General features: G+C 40.3%; 1 protein-coding gene across 2 annotated transcripts in view; it reads right to left on the bottom strand.

Annotated features, from left to right (window-relative positions):
* Positions 1-513: 513 nt before the first annotated feature.
* MAP3K20 (mitogen-activated protein kinase kinase kinase 20) overlaps positions 514-25806 on the bottom strand; it is a 172137-nt gene continuing 146844 nt past the window's right edge. For both annotated transcript variants that reach the window (XM_087435401.1, XM_004426630.3), the window contains exons 17-20: positions 11949-12065; positions 9849-9923; positions 6687-6837; positions 514-2500 (exon numbers count right to left, since the gene is read on the bottom strand). In XM_087435401.1, the coding sequence (XP_087291527.1) occupies positions 1800-2500; positions 6687-6837; positions 9849-9923; positions 11949-12065 (1044 nt within the window). In that variant the 3' untranslated portion in view covers positions 514-1799. The remainder of the gene's footprint in view (positions 2501-6686; positions 6838-9848; positions 9924-11948; positions 12066-25806) is intronic.

Genomic DNA, 25806 nt, shown 5'->3' with positions numbered 1-25806 from the left:
TACTTTATATTAGTCCACTTTTCTTTAAATTTAAAAACGAAAAAAATACTTGAAAACAGACTGTGGTTGATATAAGCCTCACGAAAAAGGATCACAGTGGAGCTTACCACATTAGAGGAGTCGGTTATCCATGATGGAAAACAGTATGTCACTATCTGATTTCACCATTTCCCATTGCTTTTGCTTGTAAATGCAGGTGGCAAATAATAAGACTTGTTGAATTGACAATGTTAGGTTACATCTTCCCACGTAAATAAAGGTCATTTCCTATAACCTTGACTTTAATGCTCCCCAAATACAGTTTTCCCCACCAGGCCCCAAGCACTGGATTAGAGCAGCACAGCTGCACTGGGAATACACGTACGTACTCGATGGCTGGTTTCTATTAAGAGAGAACTCAACCCCACAGAATTACCAGGGTGTCACTTGGATTTCCACACAGCATTGAGAATCCTATGCAGGCCAAAGGACACTTGACATGCAGGGTTAGTGAAAGTTGAACAGAATCTCAGATGATATTGAAAGTAACATTTATTTATTTGACACAGACTTTTTGATTTGTAAAATATGAAGAATTTCACAAGTTGGATCTCACAATTCCTGCCCTCCCACCCACACTGTTTACCTCGTTACCCCCAGCTGCTTAGAGCTTTCTTGCTGCAAGGATGGTATTTACTGTCTTGCTCTAACAAGGATGCTGGTAATTTTAAGTTTCTCTGGCTTTTAGCTTGTGATGTTTATATCCTGCTCTGTGTCTGTTTTCTTTTAGATTTTAGATTTCTGACAGCCCAAGAGGTCTTTATGGACTGTTGTTTTTCCCTCTTTGCTCCTCCTTTGGTAAAATGTAGAAAATAATATTCAAAGGCAGTACCTGGGAGCTTTGGGAAAGAAATAACCACAAATCTCCTAGGCAATTTAGATCTTTGGTTTCTGATGAGTCTTAACAAATGAGATATGCATCGTAATCCACATTAAGTTCAATAACCTTTTTTATTGCCTAAAAATTATAAGCCAAGTCAGTTCAGCTCTGACCATGATAAAAACCCAAATATCTTACTAAAATAAATACTAACCAGCAGTGTTGAGACCAGGGAAAAGCAAGTGAGGCACCGGCCATGGGTACAAAATTTAAGGAGGCATCAAAAAAAAAAAAGAAAACCACCTCAGTAATCAAGATAAATGATATTTTAATGCAATATTTTAAAAGAGAAAATCAATGCAAAAATTCATGATGAACAAAATATCAAAATTTTAAATAAGACAGGATCAATAACAGTGCCTTGCCAAGCCATGTTGGAGCCTTAGACAAAAGGAAAATCAGTAACATTGATCCTGTTTTTATCTAGAATTTTGATTTTTTATCATAGAATTTTTTGCATTAATTTTAATTTATTAAAATATTGTATTAGAATGTTATTTATCTTGATTACTGAGCTTTTCGGCACCCCCTTACATTTTGCACCCAAGACACGTGCCCCATATCACCTCACCCTAGTCCAGGCCCTGCTAACCAGAACGTCAGTGGTTAAGGTACTAAGAAGGCATATCCCTTCCTTTAAAAATGTTAATTAGGGGCAAAAATATGCATAGTTACGTTTAAGTCTAGTTACCATCACTGGGCAACCAACATCCATAATTTTGGTCCTGGTTTGGCTGTAGTCTCAATTAAAAGGTATTTTCCAAATCCAAAAAATGGAAAAGTTCTCTTCTTGTTAATTCTATCTGAAGACATCATATTATCAAAATCTATTACATTAACAAAAAAAGCTTGCTTAGAAAATCTCATCTAGTTCAACTCCTCAAACAGTTCTCCTTCCACGGCAGTTTCCCCTGGCTCTTTCTCTGTTGGTCTTGGTGGGAGAAGGCCTGTGGGGTTTCTTACGGTATTCTACTTTGGTCCATCCTCCTTCGCTGCCTTTGCTCTCCTCTTCACTAGCTCTTGAGTTAGTCTCAGTGTGCAAAGGCATCCCTGGTATGGTCCTGGGTTGATGGTGGTCATTTGGGCTTCTCTTGAAGTCAGGTGACTGGTGAGTATTGAGTGCTGACTGAGAAACCCTGTAGAATTTTCCAGAATATCTTTCTCTCGAAGGAGTACAATGCTGACTTTTTCCACTGTATCTTCCTCTAGGAGAAGAATTGAGTGATACACTACCACGACCGTATTTGTCCCTGCTTCTACCTGAGTATCGACCCCTCTCTGAAGAGTTGTCAGTAGTGAGACTAGAAAAGCCACTGTCCTTGGAGTTGAGATGTAGAGAAGAGAAGTTTTTGGTCAGTCCATACTGAGTAGGAGAGGAGCTTCTGGATTGGTTTATAGGTGTAATCTGTTGATACTTAATGGGCACCTGGGTCCGCCTCACAGCAGCAGCATAGGAATCCTGGTTATTGAAGTATGGGAAGAATTGTGCCCCCAGAATAGGATTGCTCTGGGAGCGCTGTAAAGAAGTGTTGGATGCAATCTGCCGCATCCTCAGAGTATCTAACCACTGGCAATCAGCACCTGCAGAAGAAATGGAAATGAGCATCTTTTAAGCCACAGTAAAGCTGCATGTCTAATTCATAAGACTGTCTCAGGATAATTCAAGCCTGTTTGGGATGCTCTAAGCTTTCCCATTCACAGAAATTCCAGCCTAGGTATAAGGACATTTCCTTTATTATTATAAACACTTTTTTAAAAATAAGGGCATTTGCACTTACTGAGTATATGCTATATGCTTGGCATTGTCCCATAGGGTTTACTTACATTATCTCATTTATTCCTCCCAATAATTTTCTCAGTTAAATACTAATAATCTGATTCTATAAATGAGCAGACTGAAGCTTGGGAGGTCAAGTAACTTGCCTAGGTTAGTTAGGTCACTTGGCTAATAATCCCAGGTCCTTCTGCATCTTAATCCCATCTTCTTCCCACTTAGCTATATTGTCACTTCTAGAAATTGCTGTTTAAGTGTGTTTGGATGGCAGGGGCATATTTAATAAACAAAAGTCTTTTCGTGAACCAGCACTTTTAAATCCTCAAGATCTCTAAATTCAGATAAAAGAAATTGGGTTCTAATGGCTGAGACAGCTAGAGATTGTTTGGAAGAAAGATAGTTTATATCTCCAGAGGAGAGAGATTCCTGAGGTTCAGGAATAAGAAATGTTTTCTGCCATGAAAAATGAAGCTTCATGGCAAAAAGGAAGAAGTTAAGGTAAAAGAAAATGGTAAATTAACAAGAATTATTTAGTAAACTATATTTCAGTGAATAAGCAAATTACTCACACCTAGGATCTTTGCTGTCTTCCCCAGGCCTGAACTATGTTGCCTACATTCTAGTTCCCTGGTGGTCCTCTCCGAGCTACTCTGGCCCTACTTGTCAGATGGAGCTTCTGGAGAGGAACAGAGTATGCTCGCTTCTCTGTGCCAGCGAGCAGCCTCCCTCACTGCTCTGCATAGGTGAGCCACATCTTTGAGGTGAATGACTTTTCCAGATACAGATGACCTCTTGTGTCCAGACACTCTTCACAGTCTTCATTCAACCACAATGCCATCTTTCCTTCACCTTGACTTCTCTGAAATTTTAGCTTCCAACAGAGCCTGATTTTGTTGGGTGTCCAACCCCCTCCATGGAGCCATGTGCAATGGGGGAAGAGGACCACATTCTGGCTCTAGGGGAAGACTGATTAGTCCAAGCTGGACGTAGTGATGTCAGGATTAGGAATGGGCAAGTTGCTAGGTTATGGCCAAAGCAACCTGAGGGGTAGTCTGCTGGGGGTTTCTAGGCAAGTCTTTCTCACTCCTAAACATGAGAACAGGGAGGGGACTGACCTCCTATTTCTTCTGCTCATTGCCATATCTTTATGTGATGACTGGGAGCATGGAGGAGCTAGGCTGAGGGCAAAGGAAAGAAGGGTTCATTCCTTGTCCTTAATGTGGTTAAATTGGCTTATCTTACTGCACCTGGGGCCTGGCCTGACTCTGGACTTCTTGTTTTGGAAGATAATAAATTTTATTGTAGTTAAAACCTGTGGTTTAAGAACTTTAGAATGCCTGTGAATCATCTGGAGGGCTTACTAAAATGCAGATTGCTTGCCCCTACCCCCAGTTTCTGATTCAGCAGGTCTGGGGTTGGGCTTGAGAATCTGCATTTCTATCAGGTTTCCAGGTGGTCCTGAGGCTGCTGGTCCTGAGACCACACTTTGGTCCATTGGGAGGAAGCCAGTTGAAGTTGGATTTCCTGTTACTTGCAGCTGAAAAATATATCCTAACTGATCTAGGTGGTATCCTCTGAGCTTTCACATCAAAAGGGAAAAAGAAATACAAGGAGGAAAGAAGGGAGGCAAACTAGCTAAAACTGGAGTAAGCCAAAGGGAGGTCAATTCCTCCTTCTATCCTGCAACCTCTCCAGTTAAAGTCAACCTTCCAGAGGGGAAGGTTTATCCAGAGCCATTCTAGTGGGAGATGGAAGGGTACTGACTATTCCTGTGTACACTCTCAGAGAAAGAGAAAATAATTTGTTTTCTCCCCAAATATTTAGATTTAAGAGAAGTAGAGGACACTTATTAGATGTCTGCCCATTGCCCTCTTTTGGGAAAGTCTACCCTGTCTCCACCCATATAGTTACATGATGCCGCATAGTATGTCCTCACCACCCACCCCACCCCATGGGTACTGCCACCCACCACCACCTCCCCCTGTTGATACAGTTAATTGGCCTAGAGGAGAATGCTTGAAAAAAATAGCACCAATAAGTCTTACCCTAGGGAGTCTGGAATTGGGACTGATAATGTATCTACATATTTGATGATTCTCAAAGTGGTGGGATTTGGACTATATAAAACTTGGAAGTGGTTGGCAGCTATTTTGTGTCGTGTGCATTGGGAAACAGAAAACTAGCTTTTATTGTGACAGGAATGGACCTTGGGGGTATTATGCTAAGCGAAGTAAGTCAGAGGGAGAAAGCCAAATACTATATGATTTCACTCATATGTGGAAGATAAAACAATGACAACAAACACATAGATTGGACAACAGATTGGTGGTTACCAGAGGGGAAGGGGACAGGGGAAAGGGAGAAAGGGGACATGTGTACGGTGACAGACGGCAACTAGAATTTTGATGGTAAACACAATGTAGTCTATGCAGAAGTTGAAATATAATGATGTATACCTGAAATTTATATAATGTTATAAACCAATATTACATCAATAAAAATAAACAAAAGCAGAAAAAAAAGAAAGAAAACCAGCTTTTAGTAAAAGAGAAAAATACAGCAGAAGTGGAGAGAGAAGACCCCCACAGATTTCACAAGGGTGTTGTAGGGATCAAGTGGCATCATGGCAGTGAAAGCCCCACAGAAGTAAGGTGTGCCCTATAAATATTAATTATTTGGGAGAGGAAAAATTATTATAGTGAGAAGTTCTTAAAGGCATGATAGTAGGCACGCAAGACAAGATTGTTGAATTAGCAAATAAAAGAACTTAAGAAATAGAGTGCCTTCTGAGACGGAAGCTAGCAAGAATCAACACCTATTATAAGGGTTAGTCCTGTGTAGAAACAGCATGCCCAAGAGATGTTTGAAAATGTGTTTGTGGCTGAGAAGACATGGCAAAAACTCAAGCCCAATCTTGCTGGTCAGAATGTCTTGCTGTGATTGTTAAAGAAAATAGCCGAATCAACTGTTGACAAAGGAAGGCAGGTCCAGCATGCTCTCAAAGAATTTGTTGGTGAGTTTTAAGGATCGCTCAGGATTCTGGGCCTCCTGGCTGGTGGACATTTAAAAATATCTGGTCTGCTTGACAAGCCAGTCCTCACAGTGGAGGACATCTAAGCTACTCTTATAATTCAGTGACACTAGCCATTAGGGTACTTTGTTTCCAAGCCACCAAGCCACTGATATGGCTTCTCAAGGTATATTTTATTGGGAAAGAAAATGCACTGACCAGAAAGCACATAGTTTCTGGTTTGTTTGGCAGGTATATTTCTCATGGTAAAAAGTGAATTGCATGGGGTTTATGCATCCATCTCCCATGTGTTTGTTAGCTTGTCGCAGTCCCGCAGAGCCTAACTGTGGGTTGTATTAGAGTGGAACTATGAAGGTGACAGTCAGAACCCTTCCCTGAAGCTACCAAATAATGACCAATTTAACAGTAAGTCAGCCGGCCTTCCTCTATGTTATTTCTAAATTGTTTCTGTACATCATCTGTAATTACTATCACCACTATCCATCATATGCATTTCATGTTTTCTCTTTTTCTACCCTCCCTTCTTTCCTCTGTTGTTCCCTCCCTCCCTTCCTCTGTCATTCCCATGCTTTGATGTATCCATCAGGACCCAAGAAGTTGCCCCAGTGTAGCAGTGGTATCATAGGAATGTTTGCTGGACACAGAAGTAGTTTCATATCTTTATCCTCAATTTTGGAAATTGAGTATAAATGTGTATAAATATACATACATATTTTTATCTACCAATATAACGTAATCATTAATTTTCAACTATTGTTCTAGTTATCCAAATATTGAAATTTATTATAATATGCTCATATTTATAAGTCCATAAATACTACTTTCCATATAATCTGTTTATAAAACCAATATTCTAAAAATAAAAGGAAGTAGTCTATTAGAAATCTATGTCTATTCCCAGACTGGCACTCATCCCTGGTATGAGAATTCTTGGCATCTAGTCTGGCGCACACCTAACTTACTTGAGTCAGACCTGCTCCGAGGGTTGCCCTCTGAGTTGAGGAACAGTGTCTGAATGGCGAGCTGGACAGCCTTCACCTCATCCTGGGGTTTTGTACTGCTCCACTGAATTGAGTGGACATGTTTAGTGCTTTTTGGAGCTCTAACATCGCTCTGTAAAAAAAAAAAGACAAACCCACAACCAAACGTACACATGTTTACAAAATAGGAAGAAAGAAAATTAGGTTTTCATGTCACTTCAATTTAACTCCTTAGAACATTATCACACTGCATTAGGTAACATATTTGTTCAGTTTGCCTAAATATGGTAATTTGATTAAAAGGAAAATTTTAACACTTTATTCCTTAGTGGATTATAGTGGTTAAAAATGTAGTTGTCTTGTCCCAGAGTTTATTGTATTTGGCAAATATCAGCTTACCTCTTGTTTAAAAAGAAATGAAAAACAATTTCTTCTGTTTATAGTACTTAAAAACAAGTATTTTGCTGAATAAATAAAAATCTGACCACTATTTTGCCCAAGACTGCCTCTGGCCATCAGGGTAACTGGGTGAGTGTGGGTAGCTTGGTGGGACTAATTACCCCCATGGAGGGTGCAGAGTAACAGATGCCAAAGTGAGACAGGACAGAGCGTTAAGAATAAGGATTAGAGAAAGGAGAGGGCACCAGATCAAGAGACACCACTTTCTTGTCCTGAAACCCCCTCATCACCAGGTATTACAAACCAGATTAGATTAAAGAGCCTTTCAGGATTCAATAAGGATATTAAAATATGTTTAAAAACCGGCCCCGTGGCTTAGCGGTTAAGTGCGCGCGCTCCACTACTGGCGGCCCGGGTTCGGATTCCGGGCGCGCACCGACGCACCGCTTCTCTGGCCATGCTGAGGCCGCATCCCACATACAGCAACTAGAAGGACGTGCAACTATGACATACAACTATCTACTGGGGCTTTGGGGGAAAAAAAAGGAGGAGGATTGGCAATAGTTGTTAGCTCAGAGCCGGTCTTCCTCAGCAAAAAGAGGAGGATTAGCATGGATGTTAGCTCAGGGCTGATCTTCCTCACACACACACAAAAAATGTTTAAAGAGCCCTGAAGTGACTGTTACAGACACAAGTAGTGTATCATCACAGAGCCTGAGAAGGCACCTCCTCTCAGAGAGAGAGGAAATGGAGGAAGAGGAAGAGGAGAGAGAAGAAGAAGAAAAGAATTTGGGGTGGTGCGTCTCCAGAACTAAGGCAGCTAGAGATGAAATCTGGCTGTTATAACCGTCCAGTTACTAGAAAGAGGGCTTTTCCTGGGTAGTGGGCACTGGTCGACAGGCTCCAGCATAGTCTAGAATCTGAGTTCCTCAAGACCCATCGACTTCTTTTATTTAGGTTTTGTGCCCTGTAAGCAACACTTTGACAACTAATGCTGTTTCTCAGCTGCCTCACCCTGACAAGCTGTGCACCTTGGCTGGTGAGGATAAATAACTGCAGTTAACACTCATTGGCTTCCAGCATGGGGTCATCCTGGACAAGTGGACTGGCCAGGGTATGGATTTCTCATGCTGAAAAGCCAAACCCTGGCAGCTCGGAAGACCATCCTGGTGCCACAGTGCATGAAGTCCAACTCAAGACCGACTTCTCTCATCTTACTGCTGGGAAGGGAACAGATAGGACAGCCGAGGAAGAGTGGAAACTGTATTTACAGTCAGAGGACCTGGGGTGACTCCACCGAGTCTGTCACTGACTACCCCAAACCCCGAGACTTCCTTTCATCTCTGAGTCCATTTTCCTTAGCTGCCAAATGAAGATAATGCCCCCGATCTTTCAGTATTTATTCAAGGTTAATGAGATAAAATAGGTGTAAGCTCCTCTTATAGTCATAGGTCATGGTAAATCCTTACTAAATGTTTCTGGAACGAATAACTGAATGAATGAATGAAATGCATGTCCTATTAATGGTAGATGCACCCTCATATCTCTATGTGTGCCAAGACTCTGTGCTGTAGGTCTTCTCCTCCACCCCATTCCCATAGGGTTCTCTACCTTGTAAGGAGCAATCTGTTTCACCAGCCATGAAGATCTTGCTGATTGACAATTAATGCTATTAGATTAATTATATTAATTAGATTATTTTAAGCAGTAGACTGCGTAAAACACCCCATTGGCTTCCCATTGTGCTTACAGTAAATCCAGACTCCTCACAGTGGCCATGAGGCTCTCTGATCGGGTCCCGCCACCTCTCTAGCCTTGTCCTAGTCATTGTCCTCTGTGCCTCAGGGACTTGCACTTGCCTTTCTTCTGCGTTTCTTGCTGCCTCCTCCTCACAGGAGAGGCCCACCCTGACCAGCCAATCTAATGCCCCAGTCACACTATTTTCTGGTTACCACTTATCACTCTTTGACATTACTTATTTGTCACCTATTAGTTATCTGTCTCCCTCCATTAGAATATAAGCCTCAAGAGGGTATAGATTTAATCTATCCTAATCACAGAATAGTTCCTGTCAGTAGGTATTTGCTAAATGAATGAATTTTAATTTTAATAGTACATTTTTGTTAAGTATAAGTTTAGCTCTGTTTTGGTCACTGTTTGGTATCCCCAGTACCTAACACATTATGTGGCATGCAGAAGATGCTTCAATCACTGACTGATGAATAAATGATTTACTACCTCGGTCTTTATCTAGGTAAGGGTCTCCTATTCTCTTTCCTTCTCAGCACTTTGTTAGAGTAATTATTATAACTGATCTTCCCATATTCATGTTGGTTAAGTAGTTTCTCTTCCAATAATTTTTTTTGTGTGTGAGGAAGATCAGCCCTGAGCTAACATCCGTGCTAATCCTCCTCTTTTTTTGCTGAGGAAGACCGGCTCTGAGCTAACATCTATTGCCAATCCTCCTCCTTTTTTTTTTTTCCCCCAAAGCCCCAGTAGATAATTGTACGTCATAGTTGCACATCCTTCTAGTTGCTGTATGTGGGGCGCGGCCTCAGCGTGGCTGGAGAAGCGGTGCGTTGGTGCGTGCCCGGGATCTGAACCCCGGGCCGCCAGTAGCAGAGCGCGCGCACTTAACCGCTAAGCCACGGGGCCAGCCCCTCTTCCAATAATTTTTAAGCAAATATATCCGTATTGAGAAACTGATGATGAAGCCATCAGCTCCCGTCCCCAGCCCCAGTTTACCTCATATGTGACAGTGCATTCCACAGTCTGATCTTCCATTATTCCTACCATCCACCTCTCCATTACAAATGGGGGCTGAAAAACAAAAGTTAGGATGGTGTAGTGCCATAACACAGCCTGCCCTGCTACAGCGTAAGATTCTTTGAGGCCAGTGCCCCATACACAAGTGGCAAATAGGGCATGATGTCGGATTATCATGAAAGATTATCATTACATGCTGGTTCATATGTGATTACTCACAACATGCTGATGCTGGGGGTTTTGGTTTTCATAGGGCATCCTTTCATATATTTGTAAACAGCTAGCTTTGGTCTCCCACAATCTTCTCTTTTCTCATTTATCACTCAATCCTATCATTAATTCATGCTAATATTTTGAAGCATCAGCAGAAAGCTTGCTCACAATTAAGAGAAAGTTTTAACAATATAAGAATACCCAGAAGAGCCTTTCTTGAGTGCGAGCAGTGGTTGGCTGGTGGCTTCAACAATCACTCTGCTTTCCACTATATAGGGCTATCCGGCAAAGCTGTGTGTGCAAATGAAACTGGGGTGACATTTCTCTACTATATTAAAACAAAGGATTAATGAAGAAGCCTATGCCTTGGATCCTATTTTAATTTTGATTAAAATGGTGTTTATTAGAAGTGATCCTCCACTCTCTTCCCCCACCTCACCCGTTCATTCCAGGTTTAAGGCTGTAAATGACTGACTGGCCATGAGATGGGTACAAAGAAAATGTGGTAGAGATTTAACTGGGCTCTTTTTTATTTTACATTAGGACTGTTATTGTTTCTGTTGATGCTAAAAAGTTCTACAGATTTTGAATGATCTGCCCCAACCCTATTTTTCTTATAAGCCCTGTTAATGTTGGTACGTGATTTTGCAGAAGATGTGGTTCCTGGGGAATGCATATATGGCATTATAGCAGAAACACCTGTATTCGGTTTTACAACGCCACTCTGTTATTTTTGCTGTGAGCAGCTTCCTTCTGTTAGCAGGCAATGACTTGGATCTTGCTTCTAAATGACACTGAAGCAATGAATAACTGCAACCCACAACGGCACAGGTGGAGAGGAAAGGGAAAGTATCTGTCCAGTCTTCAAGACATCAAAACATATGTCCCAACAAAATAAGGGAAAGTTCAAACCAGATCATAACCATTACAGATAAATAACACCACTGAAATAACTCCCAGCTACTCAGGGGAATCCAACAATGAATATCAAATCTATCTACTTGATGAATACACTTGTAAATTAAAAGGACTTGGGTGTTTAGCAATCTTACGCCTGGGAAGGGAACACATTTGCAAGTCTAATGCTGTGGCTTTGAAGACTCTTTTCACTTCCCCACTTGTGTTTGTCCCCTGGTTCTTCTTTGCTACCAGCCCCATTTTCTTCACTGAACACAAACACACAGTTAACAGTGTACTAGAGTTAATGGCTTATGTGAAGTTTAGGTGACTGTCCTATTCACTCATGGGTATTTACCTGAGTTGTTCACCTTCTACAATTGAATCTCATTTGTGTTTTTTCAGTATGATTGGGACAGAATTGAATTTTTTTTCCATTTTAAGGAGAAGCTAAGCATTTCTCTAAGTCTTTCTTCGGTGTTTTAGTGGGCATGCTTCTACCATTGACCCTAAAGTAGTAACATGCTCTCCAGCCACTCCAGGAATTCATAAAGTGTGAACTCAAGGAAGCCATCAAGACTTCAACATGTGCCTCATGAATAGCCTCTTCTCAGTCCTTCAAGAAATTGAACACAACCAAGAAAGACTTCCTCCTTACAAGTTTTTCAAAGTTTAACATGACCCAAAATTCAAATTTCTTTTAATAAATGACAGAATAAGCATAAAAGAAATGTAGAAGAAAAAAAAAATTAAATGACACTTTTCTGTAGTACTTTTTAGCTCACACAGCATAAGTGGAATTTTAACAAAAAACTATTATGATCTCAACTGCTAAATAAAATGTACCTTCCAACAGCCAGCTTGAGGTGAGCATCGACAAACACAAAAGCACACTGCTGCGGTATTTTAATGTCTTTGTTTGATATCTGTGCATTCAAAAAAGCTTTTAAGCCATAAATAGAACCCTACCTTTGTCATCTTTAAAATCTCTGCATCAGGTAGGTTAGTGTTGAATGTTACATCTTTGATGTACGTTATTGCAATTTCATCCCCATCCATCTCCATATACATTTTCCACTTACAATCCTGGAATTAAAAGCAAAATTACAGAATTTGAGAAAGTGAAACAAATTTTTTTAGTCTCAATGTTTTATAACACATGAAGTGTTATTGGAGTGGGGTTTTTTTTTTTCCTTTTTGAATAAAAGGACATGAAATTAGATCTCTTTATGTATCTAAATAATTCCCAGTTAGTGCAGTCTTGAGACATAATTTATCAGTTTAAGTGTTCTATTATAGGAGTTACAAACTCAAAATTCTAAAGGGGCCAGGCAATAAAGCCAGGCAGTTTCATTACAGAGCCTTAAATTGTAATCTTTCAAAATAGACCCATTTAATTTACATATTAAACATTGTAGAAAGATTTTTTCATTGACACAAAGAAATGTGGTCTTCCCACTTTTTTTGAAATATAAGGCCTTCTTGACCTACCTTTCACTTTTCCAGTATTGATAATGACATGGGTTCAAATAATAGCTCACTTTCCTCTTAACAGGAAGGAAAACACCACTGCAAATGTGGTGATGTATGGCAATTGATAATTGGCCTAAGTACTGGGGAGTTATGGGGAGAGTTAGGGACTCTGGGGATCTAAAGGGTAACTGCCCTAAAGGGACAGTCACCACTCAGCTTCTGTTGATTGTACCCATGTGGGAATATGAGCCCAGTTTTGCTAGGTCCTTTAATATCTCATGAAAAGCTGGATATCTGGATTCTTACGTGAAACCTCTTGATTTTTTAAATAATGGTATGCTAATTAAATTTTCAGTGAAACCACCATATAATGAAAAAGTTCTCTACACCATTAGTCACCAGGGGGATGTAAATTAAAACCAAAATGAGATACCACTCTACGCCACCAGATGGCTAAGACTGATAACATCAAATGTTGGCCAGGATTTGGAGCTACTGGATTGTTGGTGGGAGTGTAAATGGTACACTCACTCTGGGAAAAGTTTTGGCAATTTATCATACAACTAAACATACACCTATTCCTAGGTATTTACCCTAGAGAAATGAAAAAAGACTTGTACAGAAATGTTCTTAGCAGCTTTATCATATTAGCCAAAAAACTGGAAATAGGCCAAGTGTTTATCAACAGGAGAATGAAAGAACTGTGGTGCATTCATAGAATGTAATGTTACTCAGCACTACAAAGGAAAAAATTACTGATGCATGCAACAACATGGATAAAATCTCACAAAAAAGAACAATCTAAGGATTCCATTTATATGATATTCTAGAACAGACAAAACTAATCAATGGTGGAAAAAATTCAGAAGAGTGGTTGCTTCTGCAGATGGGGACTGACTGGGAAGGGGCACGAAGGGACTTTTTAGGGGTGCTAATGTTCTCTTGGTAAGGGTTTGGGTGACACAGGTGTATGCATTTGTCAAAACTCAGCGAATGTATACTTAAGATGTGTGCATTTCTTACTGAACTGTAACATACTAAAGAAGTTAGGAGGAAGTGTACTGATGTCTGCAAATTACTTTGAATTACCTAAAAAAATAGGGATTGATAGATGGCTAATGGGATAGATAGATGGATAGATATATGATAAGGCAAGGAGAGTAAAATATTAATGGTTGAATCCAGGAGGTGGATATACGAGGGTTCACTCTAAAATTTTTTAACTTTGCTGTATGAAAAATTTAATAATAAAAATCTTGAGGGATAAACACTGTGTATGTAACTAAAAGGAAAAAGAAACTCATGTCTTTGTACCAAATTTGACCCTTGGACCATAAATTCACCTTCTCTCTTATATAATTTGAAGAATGAAGGATGCTGAGAGATGAACGTACTGAGCACCTTACATGCTGAAACTAGAAAATGCTGTCATAGGAGCGGACCAGGAATGTTTCCTGAGCAGGCTCAGACAAAATTATGGAGGAGCACTAACAAAGAGGCTGTTGAAAACCTGTTGGCTTCAGCGGGAAGCTGGGGGAGCCTGATGTTTTAGGAACGCTTCTAGAGGAACTGCAGAACCGAGCAGGGCCCATGCCTGAGGGGAGTGACCCTCTTTGCCCAGCCGCATTCACAAGATGGAGAGCTAATTAGTGAGGAAAAGGTCTATTCAATAATGTGAAAACCTAGCTCTTGGCTCACATAAGTCAAATTAGTCGCTCAGAATTGACAAATCTCTCAGTATTTCTTTGTTTGGGAGCCACTGCTACCCTGGCAACGTGGGCCCTGAGATAACTGGGCAGGATAATGACTGTTTGGAGTCATGATTGCTCTTCTCTGAAATTGCAAGAGCCTTTTCAAAGCAATGACTGGAAGAAAAAGCCTTAGAAAAGACAAGTTTACTTAGCTCTGTTTTTTGGCCTGTCCAGTTTTGGAATTAAGTTAGTCAAAAGCACAGTTAAAAGACCTTGAGCTGTGTGCAAATGCCTGATTCCCTATGCTTTGCTCTCCCATCTCGCTAGCCCAGTTTTCCTCCATGACCCGAATCAGACCCTCCTGCGTGCATGCTCAGAGGAGCCTTATGCTGAGAAGGGGCTGCAGGAGGGAATTCACACCTGTGGAGCGCTTACTGTGCTCTAGGCACGGTGCTGGGTACTTACACTGTGCTATTTTACTTGATTTCCACAATAACCATGCAAGTTACATTTATTTTCCCATTAGGTGAATGAGAAAAATGAGGCTCAGAGAGATTAAGGAATTTTCCTAGAGTTTTCTGGCCAATAAGTCATGGAGGTGGGATTATAACGGTACAAGGCTATCTGGCTCCAAAGTTGGAGGAGATACCAATCAGGAAGGGAAATTGGGAGGGGTGGCAGGATGGACTCGCTGGATGGGTTTCAGAGCTCCATAATGGGACCAGCTATTGACAACAGGCGGGAGGGAGAAGGACCAGAGAAGATTTTGCTCATACAACCAAAAAAGCAAGTGGCCAAATGTCCTCTCCTGCAGCGACTGCTTCTTTGTTCCCCAAAGTCCAACTTGGAGAAACAAGGATCTACATAATGGGGTTATAGACCTTTTACTTTTTCAATTCTTTTTCTCTTATCTGAAAGAAATCCTTTTACCTGAACCATAAAAGAAGATAGCTACAGAAGCAATAAAACTATAATCAAAGAGGTTATAAGACAAAAGGGGCATTATCCATTCATTAAAAAGTAGGTACTGCTTGTTACAAAGTTGAGCAAGAAAGAAAGAGAATATGTGGCGTTCACCTAAATTATTAACTTCATCTGTCAATGCCCTGACATACCTCCTAAGTATTTTCAGGGCATCTATGATTTCATTGTTGCCTAGTTAAGAAAAGTAATCCACTAATAGTCATGGAATTCTTTAAATTCTGCTCAATTTCAAATTACCCTCAGGTATTCCTGGAATATTTGCTACACAGGGAGTCATAAATTGTTAATGGGCATTGTTCACAACTACCAAGATTTAAACAGGTTATTGAATTCCACAGGACGAATGCAGAGAGAGGCCATGTAATGAGTTCTTAACCAATCGATCATTGCGAAGGTTTTCATAACAAATAATGTGAATTAAATCATCAATAATATCACTAAAAGTAACAATTCCACGTATTTATGAGCCTAACATAGAATTTTACACACACAATTGCTACCGTTTCAGTTTCTTGGTAGTGATAGGGACCAGGTAGTTGGAATGTGGGCTCTGATTTAAAAACCATTCACTTTTCCCGGGGTGAACTATTGATCTTGGCTTGATGTGAGTGACAGAAATGTGGGTATTGATTTTTGAATCGGAAACGTTCAAGAGTCACTTTGCACATCTGTGACCAACTTTCAATCCGAATTGGAAGAATTCAAAAGCAGACAACCTGCATTCTGGGAAGGCCCATGGGGGCCTCAAAGGACTCCTTTTCCAAAACCATTTCACCCCTGGCAGTCTGAAATGGCCCTGTTATTCACTCATCTGGTTTAAGGCATTGATGATTTGTGTTAAAATGAAAACAATATAGACAAGGAGTATACATTAAACCATTACTGGGGGAGCAGCAAGGGGCGAGGTAAAGATCACAAGATTAAGGTCCAACTACCTGAGCTTGAATCTCAGTTTTGTCACTTTCCCTCTCAACCTTGGCCAAGTAATGTAACCTGTCTGAACTTCAGTGTTCCTTGTTCACAAGTGGGTTGTTGTGTTGTGTGAGGATTAAATAATGTAAATAAAGTACCCAGCACTGTGCCAGAGCCAAATTAGGAGCTCAAAAAGGAGAAATTATCATTGTTACCAATATTGGTTACCAACACAGCTCCCATTAGTTTTATTAGACTAACTGGCCCATCATCTAGCAGTCATCTAAGGAGTGGGCCAGAAGGTAAGGGAACTTTGACAGGCAGGAAGCTACAAACAGTGTCTAGAGTAGGGATCTGGCCAGAACAGGCAGGCTGGGTCAGAGCATCTCACTTGGGCAGGAGTTTGGGGATCCAGAGGGCACTGAGTAACTGGGACCAGGGAATCATCAGTGTTGAAAAAAAGAAGAAGGTGCAGCCAAGTGGCAACATAACAACAACTGCTTTTATGAAATAAATAGAAGGAATAAACTTGTATCTTCTTACATGAATGGATTTTATAACACCTATTCTGCCCTTTCCTGCTTCCACAGATCCTGATGTGGCCCTACCAATAGAATCCATCAGAAATCCAGAGATACAATGGCCACAAAATGTGATTGACAGCCAGAGAGCCTTATCTTGGATGAGAAAACTGAAGCGTAGAGAGATGAGGTAACTTGATCAAGATCACAGACAGAGCATGTGGTGGAGTTCAGAAGTGAATCAAGGTGGTCTAATGGTGCTATGAAGAGCAGGTTCCCCACAGTCTTTTCTGAATCCTAAACTTTTCCTTTTTTTGGATTAACAAAAGTAAGAATTACAGTTCTGAGAAGTTCCATCTTACAAAGTCGGCAAATTGTCCAAATTATCTTGGTGAATTCCTTTATAGACCTCCATGGCAGAGTTTGAAATACTGAGTCTCTAGTAAGTCCAACATAGCCAATCTTTCCATCCATTGTTGAAAAAGATCATTGTCAAAAGTTCATATGGTGCCATTCCACTGTCTGATGCTCCTTTTCTTGATTGATCTGGCCAGTATCTGGAATCACAAACACTTTTCTCCGGCCCTGGCTTAGGCTTCGTGGCTACGCATGACTTTCACTTTCCAAACTAGAAACAACCCGGTCCCACCTAGTTGTATAAGCAAATCATGGGACAGGTCCTGACCACCATGGGTTTTTATTTCATAACCAGATTCTCATCCAAGAGGACATTCCCACTGTTCAAATGTGTATCTTGATGCACCTTTCTAGGGCGTGCTAATTACTAATCAATAAGGAAAAGGCACTGACACAGGAGCAGAGCAGGGCACTGGGAAGTTCTTTGTTAGAGCTTTGAATAGCAAAAAATAGTTATCCAAACCTTCTTACTAGCTAATCTGCCTCTCAGTGCAAATCTACAAGAAATGTATGGAATTTTACTGGGGAGAGGGGAATTTTTGCATTTGAAACTGATGAAAAAAATGACAATTCTGTTGGGTGCCCAGGATATGTACTGTTTATCTGGGCAGCTGCTGAAATACTCAGATAATTTTAGGACCAAGTGTGTGGTTAATGGAGGATAAGAAAGCATTCCGTTTGAACTGCTTCAGCATTGCCGATTACGTGAAAAAATTTTCTGAATTAAGATTCCTGGCCAAGTAAAACAGAAACTCTTAACACTGTGAAGATAAAATCCTACACAACACTCAGTTAACGCTAAATTAAGTATCTCTTTGTGAGAAGTCACTATTACATTCTTTGCAAACTGTTTAAAATTCTTTGGAGTTCTGAGCTGGTACAAGTGACACCAAACATCGATAACCCTTCTCTCTCTTACAAAAAAAAAAAAAAAAAGAAAGAAAGGATAGAAGGAAGGAAAGGAGGGAGGGAGAAAATAAAAGGAAAAAATCAAGATAGAGGTAAATTTTCCAAATAGAAAAAGGGATTGAAAGTAGCACAAAAATTAAACTTTAAATATTGTTTTAAGTTCTGGGAAATTCAGAGACAACAATTTCTCTCTGTCTACTTTTTTTCCTACCAAAGTTTATTGCAAATATGAACACCATAAATAAATTTTTAAAAATCTAGGGCCAAGATTATTCAGGACATTTCAGAAGGAAACAGATCCCAAATTAGGCTTCAAGCTCCTACAGATCACCTTTACCTGAAGGGTGCAAACAAAAATTGTTTTCGATGTATTTTTTATTGAGGTGTAATTTGCATACAATAAACTGCACAGATTTTTAAGTGCACAGTTCAATGAATTTTGACAAATGTATATACCAGTGTCACCACCCAAACAAGCAAGATATTTCCACTACCCTAGAAAGTTCCCTTATCTTCTTTCCCAGTGGATCCCCCTGCACAACCAGAGGTGCCCACTGTTCCAATTTCTATCACCATGGATTAATTTTACTGGCTCTAGAATTTCACAAAATTGGAATTTTACAGTAGGCACTCGTATAAGTTTGGCTTCTTTCACTTGGCACAATGTTTTTGAGATTTATCCATGTTATTTAATCCTTACAGCCTTACCCTGTTATGGATAGCACTGTCCCCATTTTACAGATGGGCAGACTGAGGCTCGGCAAATGTAGAGATTTCCAGCAAGTTCACTTAGATGTGCTGGGACTGGGATTTAAGTCCTGGGCATGCCCAGTCTAATGGTAGAGATACTGGTTTTAAAATCCCCATCACCACACCACCCCATGAATGGAGAAAAGGTAAAATCACCAGAGAACCTCAGGATTCTAGCAAAGAGGTCCCTCCACCTTGAAAAGGCCTGTACTGAGGAAACATTTTAAAATATAAAATACAGAGGTTGGAATAAACTTTTTAAGATTCAAGAGGGGGAAAAGAGGGAAACAGTCTCATAGCAGGCGACTGTTGCAAAATGTAAGAAGTAACGCAAGATGAAATAAAAATATCATAGAAATGTTGGTCATGCTGGTATTAAAAGTAGTAAGATGTTGATGATTTAGGCCTCCAAAGGCTCCTTTACATGCGTTGCTATTATCTAGCTCAGCTGCTGGAACCTGCTGTTTTAAAGGCAGGAGAGTGGAACATCCCGTGACAGCACCTGGGTTATTTATCATTATGTATAACCCCGCTACACTCTATTTTATTATGCTGCCTTTAAAAGGAAGATAATGCAAGTATGGTTAATTTGCTTCTCTTCTTTATCTATACAGTGTCATGACCCATCATGGCTTTGTCCCGCGAGATTTGTTTTTCAACCAAAAAGAAATCCACAAGAAACTCTCCCTAAAAATTCCATTAATAACCTCTTTCAGCGCATATAGGTTGCAGGGTCTGGAACTAAGAATGTTTTAATCTCTTCAGCAAAACAATGTCTCATAATGATGTACAGGACTATTGCTGTACTGATGAAGAATCATACATAATTCAGCACCTTTCACTTGGCACCACTGTGATGTCCTCATTAGCCGTGGCTCACAGTGTCTGTCAGATGGTGTCCATGCGAACGCAGGCATTATATTGTCTTTGAGATGTGCAGCTGCTTCCATGACACTGCCAGTATATAAAAACATGACGCCAGTTTGTTTTATTTAGTGCTAAACCTTCCAGTTTGTAAAAACAAGGCTGACACAGAGCCTGACATGAGGCAGTGAAAATAATTAGCTCTCATTTTCTCAGCCTCCTATTTCCTTCTCCTGCTGTGTTCTCTTTCCACTAAACCACCACATGTCAGTCGAAATGGGAGGCAATTAGTGGGCTCATTTCAGTCCCCACAACTGTGCTGAAAAGAAAGTATTTATGATGGCACAATGAACAGCTGAAAGATTAAATAACATTTGCCTTTTGAAAAGAAAATGACTTCTAGCTAAATGGGCAATTTTTGATTATTCTCAAACAAGCTTAGAGTAGTTGGTTTTTAAAATACAAGAAAGGAAAATGAGTCATTTTTAGGTGAAAGAATCAAATAAAACTTGACACAGTAATGCAAATAACTGATGTTTTATTGCAAAATATGTAAATGCGTTATACCCTTAACAATGGCTTATGTCTAAGGTCAGGGCAGATTGGTGCCAGCTAGACACCAGTGGAGATACGGTTGTTATATTGCCTTTTTTGGGGCTGTTATTTGAGTTATGCACGAAAAAGGGACTTCAGGGATGATGTTAAAATATAGTAAAACAAATCAATTGAGACATACTTTCATATGATGCATTACACACTTGACTACCTGAGATGGTTCAGATGTCAGTTGACATGTTTGGAAAGGGGTTTTTTATCGTTTTTAAACTGTATTTGAAATTGGAAGCTAATAGGTATTCATCTCGGAAAAAAGAATAGTAAGTCTTGCTATTGATTTCTGAATAATTAAGAATCTATTCTATCTCAGACTGCATTTCTTAACTAAGAGAGAAGGTGGTCTGGCTTAACTAATTGCTTAAAATTTTTTTAATATCGGAAAATGGGCTGCAAATAAACTTTTCCCCAGGATCCTCAAAATATAAAAACAGCTCTTCTATCTACTAAGTTCTCTTCCCAACTCTTATGTCTCCAGAAGTAACTCCAAGAAATATGGTTTTTGAAAAAACACTGGCCTAGTTAGTAGACACTGTTGACCAGGTGAGCTATTTTCAGCCCAAATGCTAATATCTAGGATTGACATGGTTATCATACATCTTTGCGTTTCTAACACAGTGCTTTTAATTTCATTTCAAATAATCTGTCTCTTTTATAGTTGATTATGCTCAAGACCTAATTTTTTGTTCAGAAAACACAGGTCACTGTGAGTCATCAAGGTCTTTTCTCTGCAGAACTCACAGTGATCCAGAGGCTTTGGAAAACCCACTTCTAAAAGCAAAGATCTCTTCTATTATTATTATCAACAACTGTGCCTGTCATCATGGAGTCAACAACTGTGACTGTTCCAACATTTTTACAAGACAGTCACAAATTTAAATTTTGTTTTGCCGTTTCCATAAGTATATTCGTACTTTTTACAAACTCAGATCCTAATTTTTGATTCCTACACAATGGTCAGTGTATCTCTATGAGCCAATGGTGACCCAAGCAGATCTCAGCCAACAATGGATTCATTGGGAGACTGGAGCTCTCTCTGCGCTAACTACACATATTATTATAGCTGGAAACTAACAAACCTATGTTTTATCATGTATACTTCCTTGCTCTTCGTTATTTTTAAAGGAATTCATAATCTTGATTAAGAAGACTAGGAATGATCCAATAGGGTGCTGGAGCCAGCTCTGATGAGCTGATTGCTCACAGGTCTTCCCAACTTCAAGTTCAGTGATGTCAGACTGGTAACTTGAAATCGGCCATGGTGGGAGTATTTACACCATGGAAATCTGCAAACACTACAAGTTAGGGTGGTTTTCTGCAGTTGTTAGACATTTTCTAGCAAGCCATTCCTACACGTGACCATCAGTCCATCAGCAAGTACATACTGATCACCTCTTCCAGTTGTGCTCTACTTCTAGAGGAAGCTGCCCAACCTGCTGGTCCATCGCCACACTCTAATTAGAAATGAGCAGCAAGTCTTGTAGTGAAATTCTGCACTGCACTGGCTCCTTTGCTGTCAACTAAAACTTGTATTTCTTATAGAACACTACCCCTGCAAGCTCATATCCTTAGGCACACAAAAACACATGTGTGTGTACATACATTGTTCCCCCGAAAAATAGCTGATCATGGGAAATAAACTTCCCTACACTTAGTTTTTAATAAACACAAGACATATCAAAGTAAAGGAAAGCACTGCTTTTAGCTGTTCTGAAACTTACAAAAGGTGTTGGCTTTTTACTTCCTTACAAAATCCTTTTCTTTGTGCCTTGTTATTTTATTCATGTTTATCTATCCATTCATAAAAATTACACAATAGGAAAAAAAGCCCTATTTGACAGTTTTTGATTTTTATACTGCTCTGAGAAAGGGCCTGGAGATTCAATTAAGTTTATTAAATGCAATATTTTATAAGCAGTCTAATAAAGATCTAAAAGCACAACAGTAAGTGGAAAGTATTTGTAAAAAGCATTTTTAACCTATAGATGAAATACCAGAGAAGCAGAACTATTGACTGAATTTCTTGGGGTGGGGAGTGGAAGAAGGGGGCCAGGTGCTAACGATGACGGGTGGAAGGAGGGGAGGGAGAAGATGGACGGGAAAAGCCCTCCGCTCTGATGCGGGCAGTTAGTTCTGCTTCCACCTCTTCAAAACCTTCCTCTTATTTTCTCTTCCTGGTTCGCTTGCTCCTTCCAAATACCTCTCAAAAGGAAGGTGGAAGTGATGGTGATCTGGAGGGAGGTACCGGAGTCTGGAAGCCTATCTCTATTTAAGGGTCCACTGTAGCCAGGGTGTTGGGGGAGAAAGGGTGTTGCTTCCAAGGCTTCTCCCCCAACCCCGGTCTCTTCTCCAGGGCAGATAATCAACTTAGACCCACAGGAGCCCAGCCGCAATCAGGGTTCCTTGCCTCACCGGGGAGAAGAGGGAATAAGGACGTGAGGGACACCGTGTGTGGCTGTCCAGCACTCACAGGGAATGGACAGCCTCCCAAATAGCTCCTTCATCACTCTGCTTTTGAATTTTTATGACACAAAGTCTCAAAGATCTTGGTGAGAAAGCTACTGGGTGATTTGATAGTTTATTCCTTGGCAATTTGAGAATCAATATTCCTAACTGGTGAGTTTATAAGAGATATAATAATAAACTCTATGTGGCTGAATATTTCAATAAAAAAGGGTGTTTGCTGCCCTGGGGAGTATGTGAAGCTGCCTGAGATGCTGGGAACCCCTTTTGTGCCAAGTCAAATGCCTTAGATTACAAAACACAAGGCACTTTGCACACAAAACAAAAATAGTGGTAATTTAGTATTAACTGACCAAAAAAATTTTCCTTTTTATTACCAATATACCTATCTTGGGGGATGATGATACTTTCCAAAAAGAGGCAGTCTGACACCGTAGTTGGGGCCTTGGACTGGATCTGCACCTTGCTAGGTGGGGACTCAGGGTAAGGAACTTTACCTCTCCCCTCCTCTGTTTCCTCCTGGGATGATACAGGGATAATGCTCCCTAGGATGGTGGGTTGTAACAATAACATGAGAAAAATGTTTGCAAAGTACTTACCACAGTGTCTGGCAGAGGTATGAATTAACAAAAATTATCATAAGAATTTCAAGCCCCTAGCACGGGAAACTTCTGAGCTGAGGAAGACCAATTTCTGCCAATTTCACTGTCATAATTTCAAGGCTGCCTCAAGATACAATGTTATTTAAATGAATAATTGATTTTACTCTTTAGAAATAGGTCAAGTAAATAGGTAAAACCCATTCTTACTTAATGTAAATTGTCAGTGAAGCTTTTGGTCCAATCATTTTCCCTGCCAGGTTGTCTCAAAAAAGGAAAGGAAAAAGGACCCTTCATTTGTGGAAGAATTCTCGGAGTGTATGTGGTGCTAGAGTCTGGCGGGGCCTGGTCATCCAGAGGGGTGTGGCGGTACGACTAAGTTCACGGGCAAGGCCTCGCGCAGCAGCTCGTGACCACTGTAGCAGGCACAGGCTCTCAAATGTGAGTGGCTTCCCTCAGTTGGGTGAATCAACCTCCCTTTTGTGCCATAATTCATCTATTTGTAAATGAGGCTAAAAAAAAAGGATTTAATCTGAATTCTTAGACCAAAAGGTTGACAGGTCTTACGATGAAAGTCTTTTTTCTCCACATACATTTGTATATTTGTGTATAAGGTCATATTTTCATTGTTTCCTCTTAGTAGGCCAGTGACTGAAATGACATACCAATGTTAAGTGGCAGTGAGCTGGTGGTCCTCCTCAGCTGCAAGGGGAAAATGTAGCTACTATTTTCATAATAAAGTCACTGTCCTACATTATTCCCAATGGCTGCCATTAGAACACATCTTTCATTTTATTTGTAAAAGGAAAGGTGAAATGGTCAAGCAAATCTCCCTGCTATGCAAACTCAGGTTTGGAGAGAACTTCCAAGGCTCCAGTGTTCTCTTGTAACTTATTCTAGTCATGGAGATGGGGGTAAAGGCTTCACCTTTTCCATGAGATGGGTTTATGAGAACTCAGTTAATTGGGATTTGGGGGAAGTCTTTTTTCTTGGGTTCTACCTTTAAGGGTCAAGGTAACAAGGGTTTCATGTGGGGAACTGGAATTTCAATTTAAAGCACATTTGTGAGAAAATCTTTCATAAGGCAAAGGTGTATAGGTTGGCATAACTGGGTGGTTTAGAACTGGATAGTAATTTATTCTAGGATTATTTTATGAAAGTTTACAGATGGCTCAAAAATCTTGGGTCAGGTATGAGAGCTGGCACATGTTAATACAAAGGCAATAATAAAGATGTAATTTCTGGTCTCGGCTCTGTCCTCGCCTCAGCCTAGGCTGATAACACACTTTCTCTTGCTATCTGTTTCCTAATCAGGGATGATAATACTGTGCCTTTTGCACCTCACAGAAATGCCAATGAGATAAATGAGATGACATTTATGGAATAACTTGAGCTCTTTAGAAAGAAGTACTCTCTAAGCATAAGCTTTACACATTATATTCAGGAAATCATTTGCAAATGACCACGACCCCCTTCAAGCCCTGTTTCAAAACTCATTCCTTCTAAAAAAAACCTTTTCCTGATTAACCTCACCCATTCCATTCACTTTTAGCTCCTTGGCCTTACCTCCACATTGTATATTTCACTCTTGATCTATTACATTATCACATCATCTATCCAGCTGCCCATGCTGGAAACCTCAGCACCATCCTGGCTCCTCCCCATCACTCACCCCATCTCCAGCTAGTGACAGTGGTCTGATCAGTTCCATCTCAGTGTCCTTGGACCCATGGCACTTCCATGGCACTGCCACAGCCTCAAGTCCACGTCCCTCTTCACCTGGTTGTCTGCCCTACCTGCTCACAGATCTTTCTCACTCTAGCCCGGTTCCTTTCCAACTCATCCTCCTCTGTGCTTTTGAGAGATCTTTAAAAAACATAAATCTGATCCTATCTACTCCCTGCTTAAAATTCTTCAAACTCCTTAGCTTAGCATATAAGACACTTCTTTCTCTGGTTGCCAGCCACCTCTCTGGCCTTAACTCTCACCACACTGCTCTACCAGCTCCATGCTAAGTTGTCCCAGAGGGAGTGATGCTTAAGTTGCGTTGTGAGGTCTCAGCAATTCGCCCAAAGAAGAGCTCCCTGTGTTTTCCTGGCTTCATGCTTTTGAGCTTTTGCACATGCTGTTCCTTTTGCCATCAGTGTCTTCTCCTTACCTAATAATTGCTAATGGTTTTCAAATTCTAGGTCAAGTATCACTTCTACCAAGAACACTTCAAGATCTCCCTCTGACCCCTTTCTGCATCTGCTTTCAGTGCTCATCCAGTGTGCTTCCACTGAATGAGGCGTACGATGCTGTCAAAATGCATCATTCTGTATTATAACCATTCGTTGATCTTGTCTCTTTCTCCTGATAAGCTATGGGTCCCTTGCAAGCAGGGACTACTTTTTGACTTTGTAGTCTGAGTGTCTGGCATAGAGCCAGGCACACAGTAGGTCCTAGGTAAATGTCTGCTGAATGAATGGATGAAATTATTACTTTGCATGAGTGATCAAGGATGAGCACAATATCAAAAATTATGACTTTAGGCCTTGTGGATAGGCAGTGACTCAAGAAGTCTACACAATTATGGTCAAAAACAGACCACCGTATTTGGTATCAAATATCATTTATAGCTTCTGATTTTTAC

Source organism: Ceratotherium simum, chromosome 9, assembly GCF_057802395.1.
Source record: "Ceratotherium simum simum isolate JZ-2026a chromosome 9, ASM5780239v1, whole genome shotgun sequence".
Lineage (NCBI taxonomy): Eukaryota > Metazoa > Chordata > Mammalia > Perissodactyla > Rhinocerotidae > Ceratotherium > Ceratotherium simum.
This window is presented reverse-complemented; position numbering and strand designations above follow the sequence as displayed.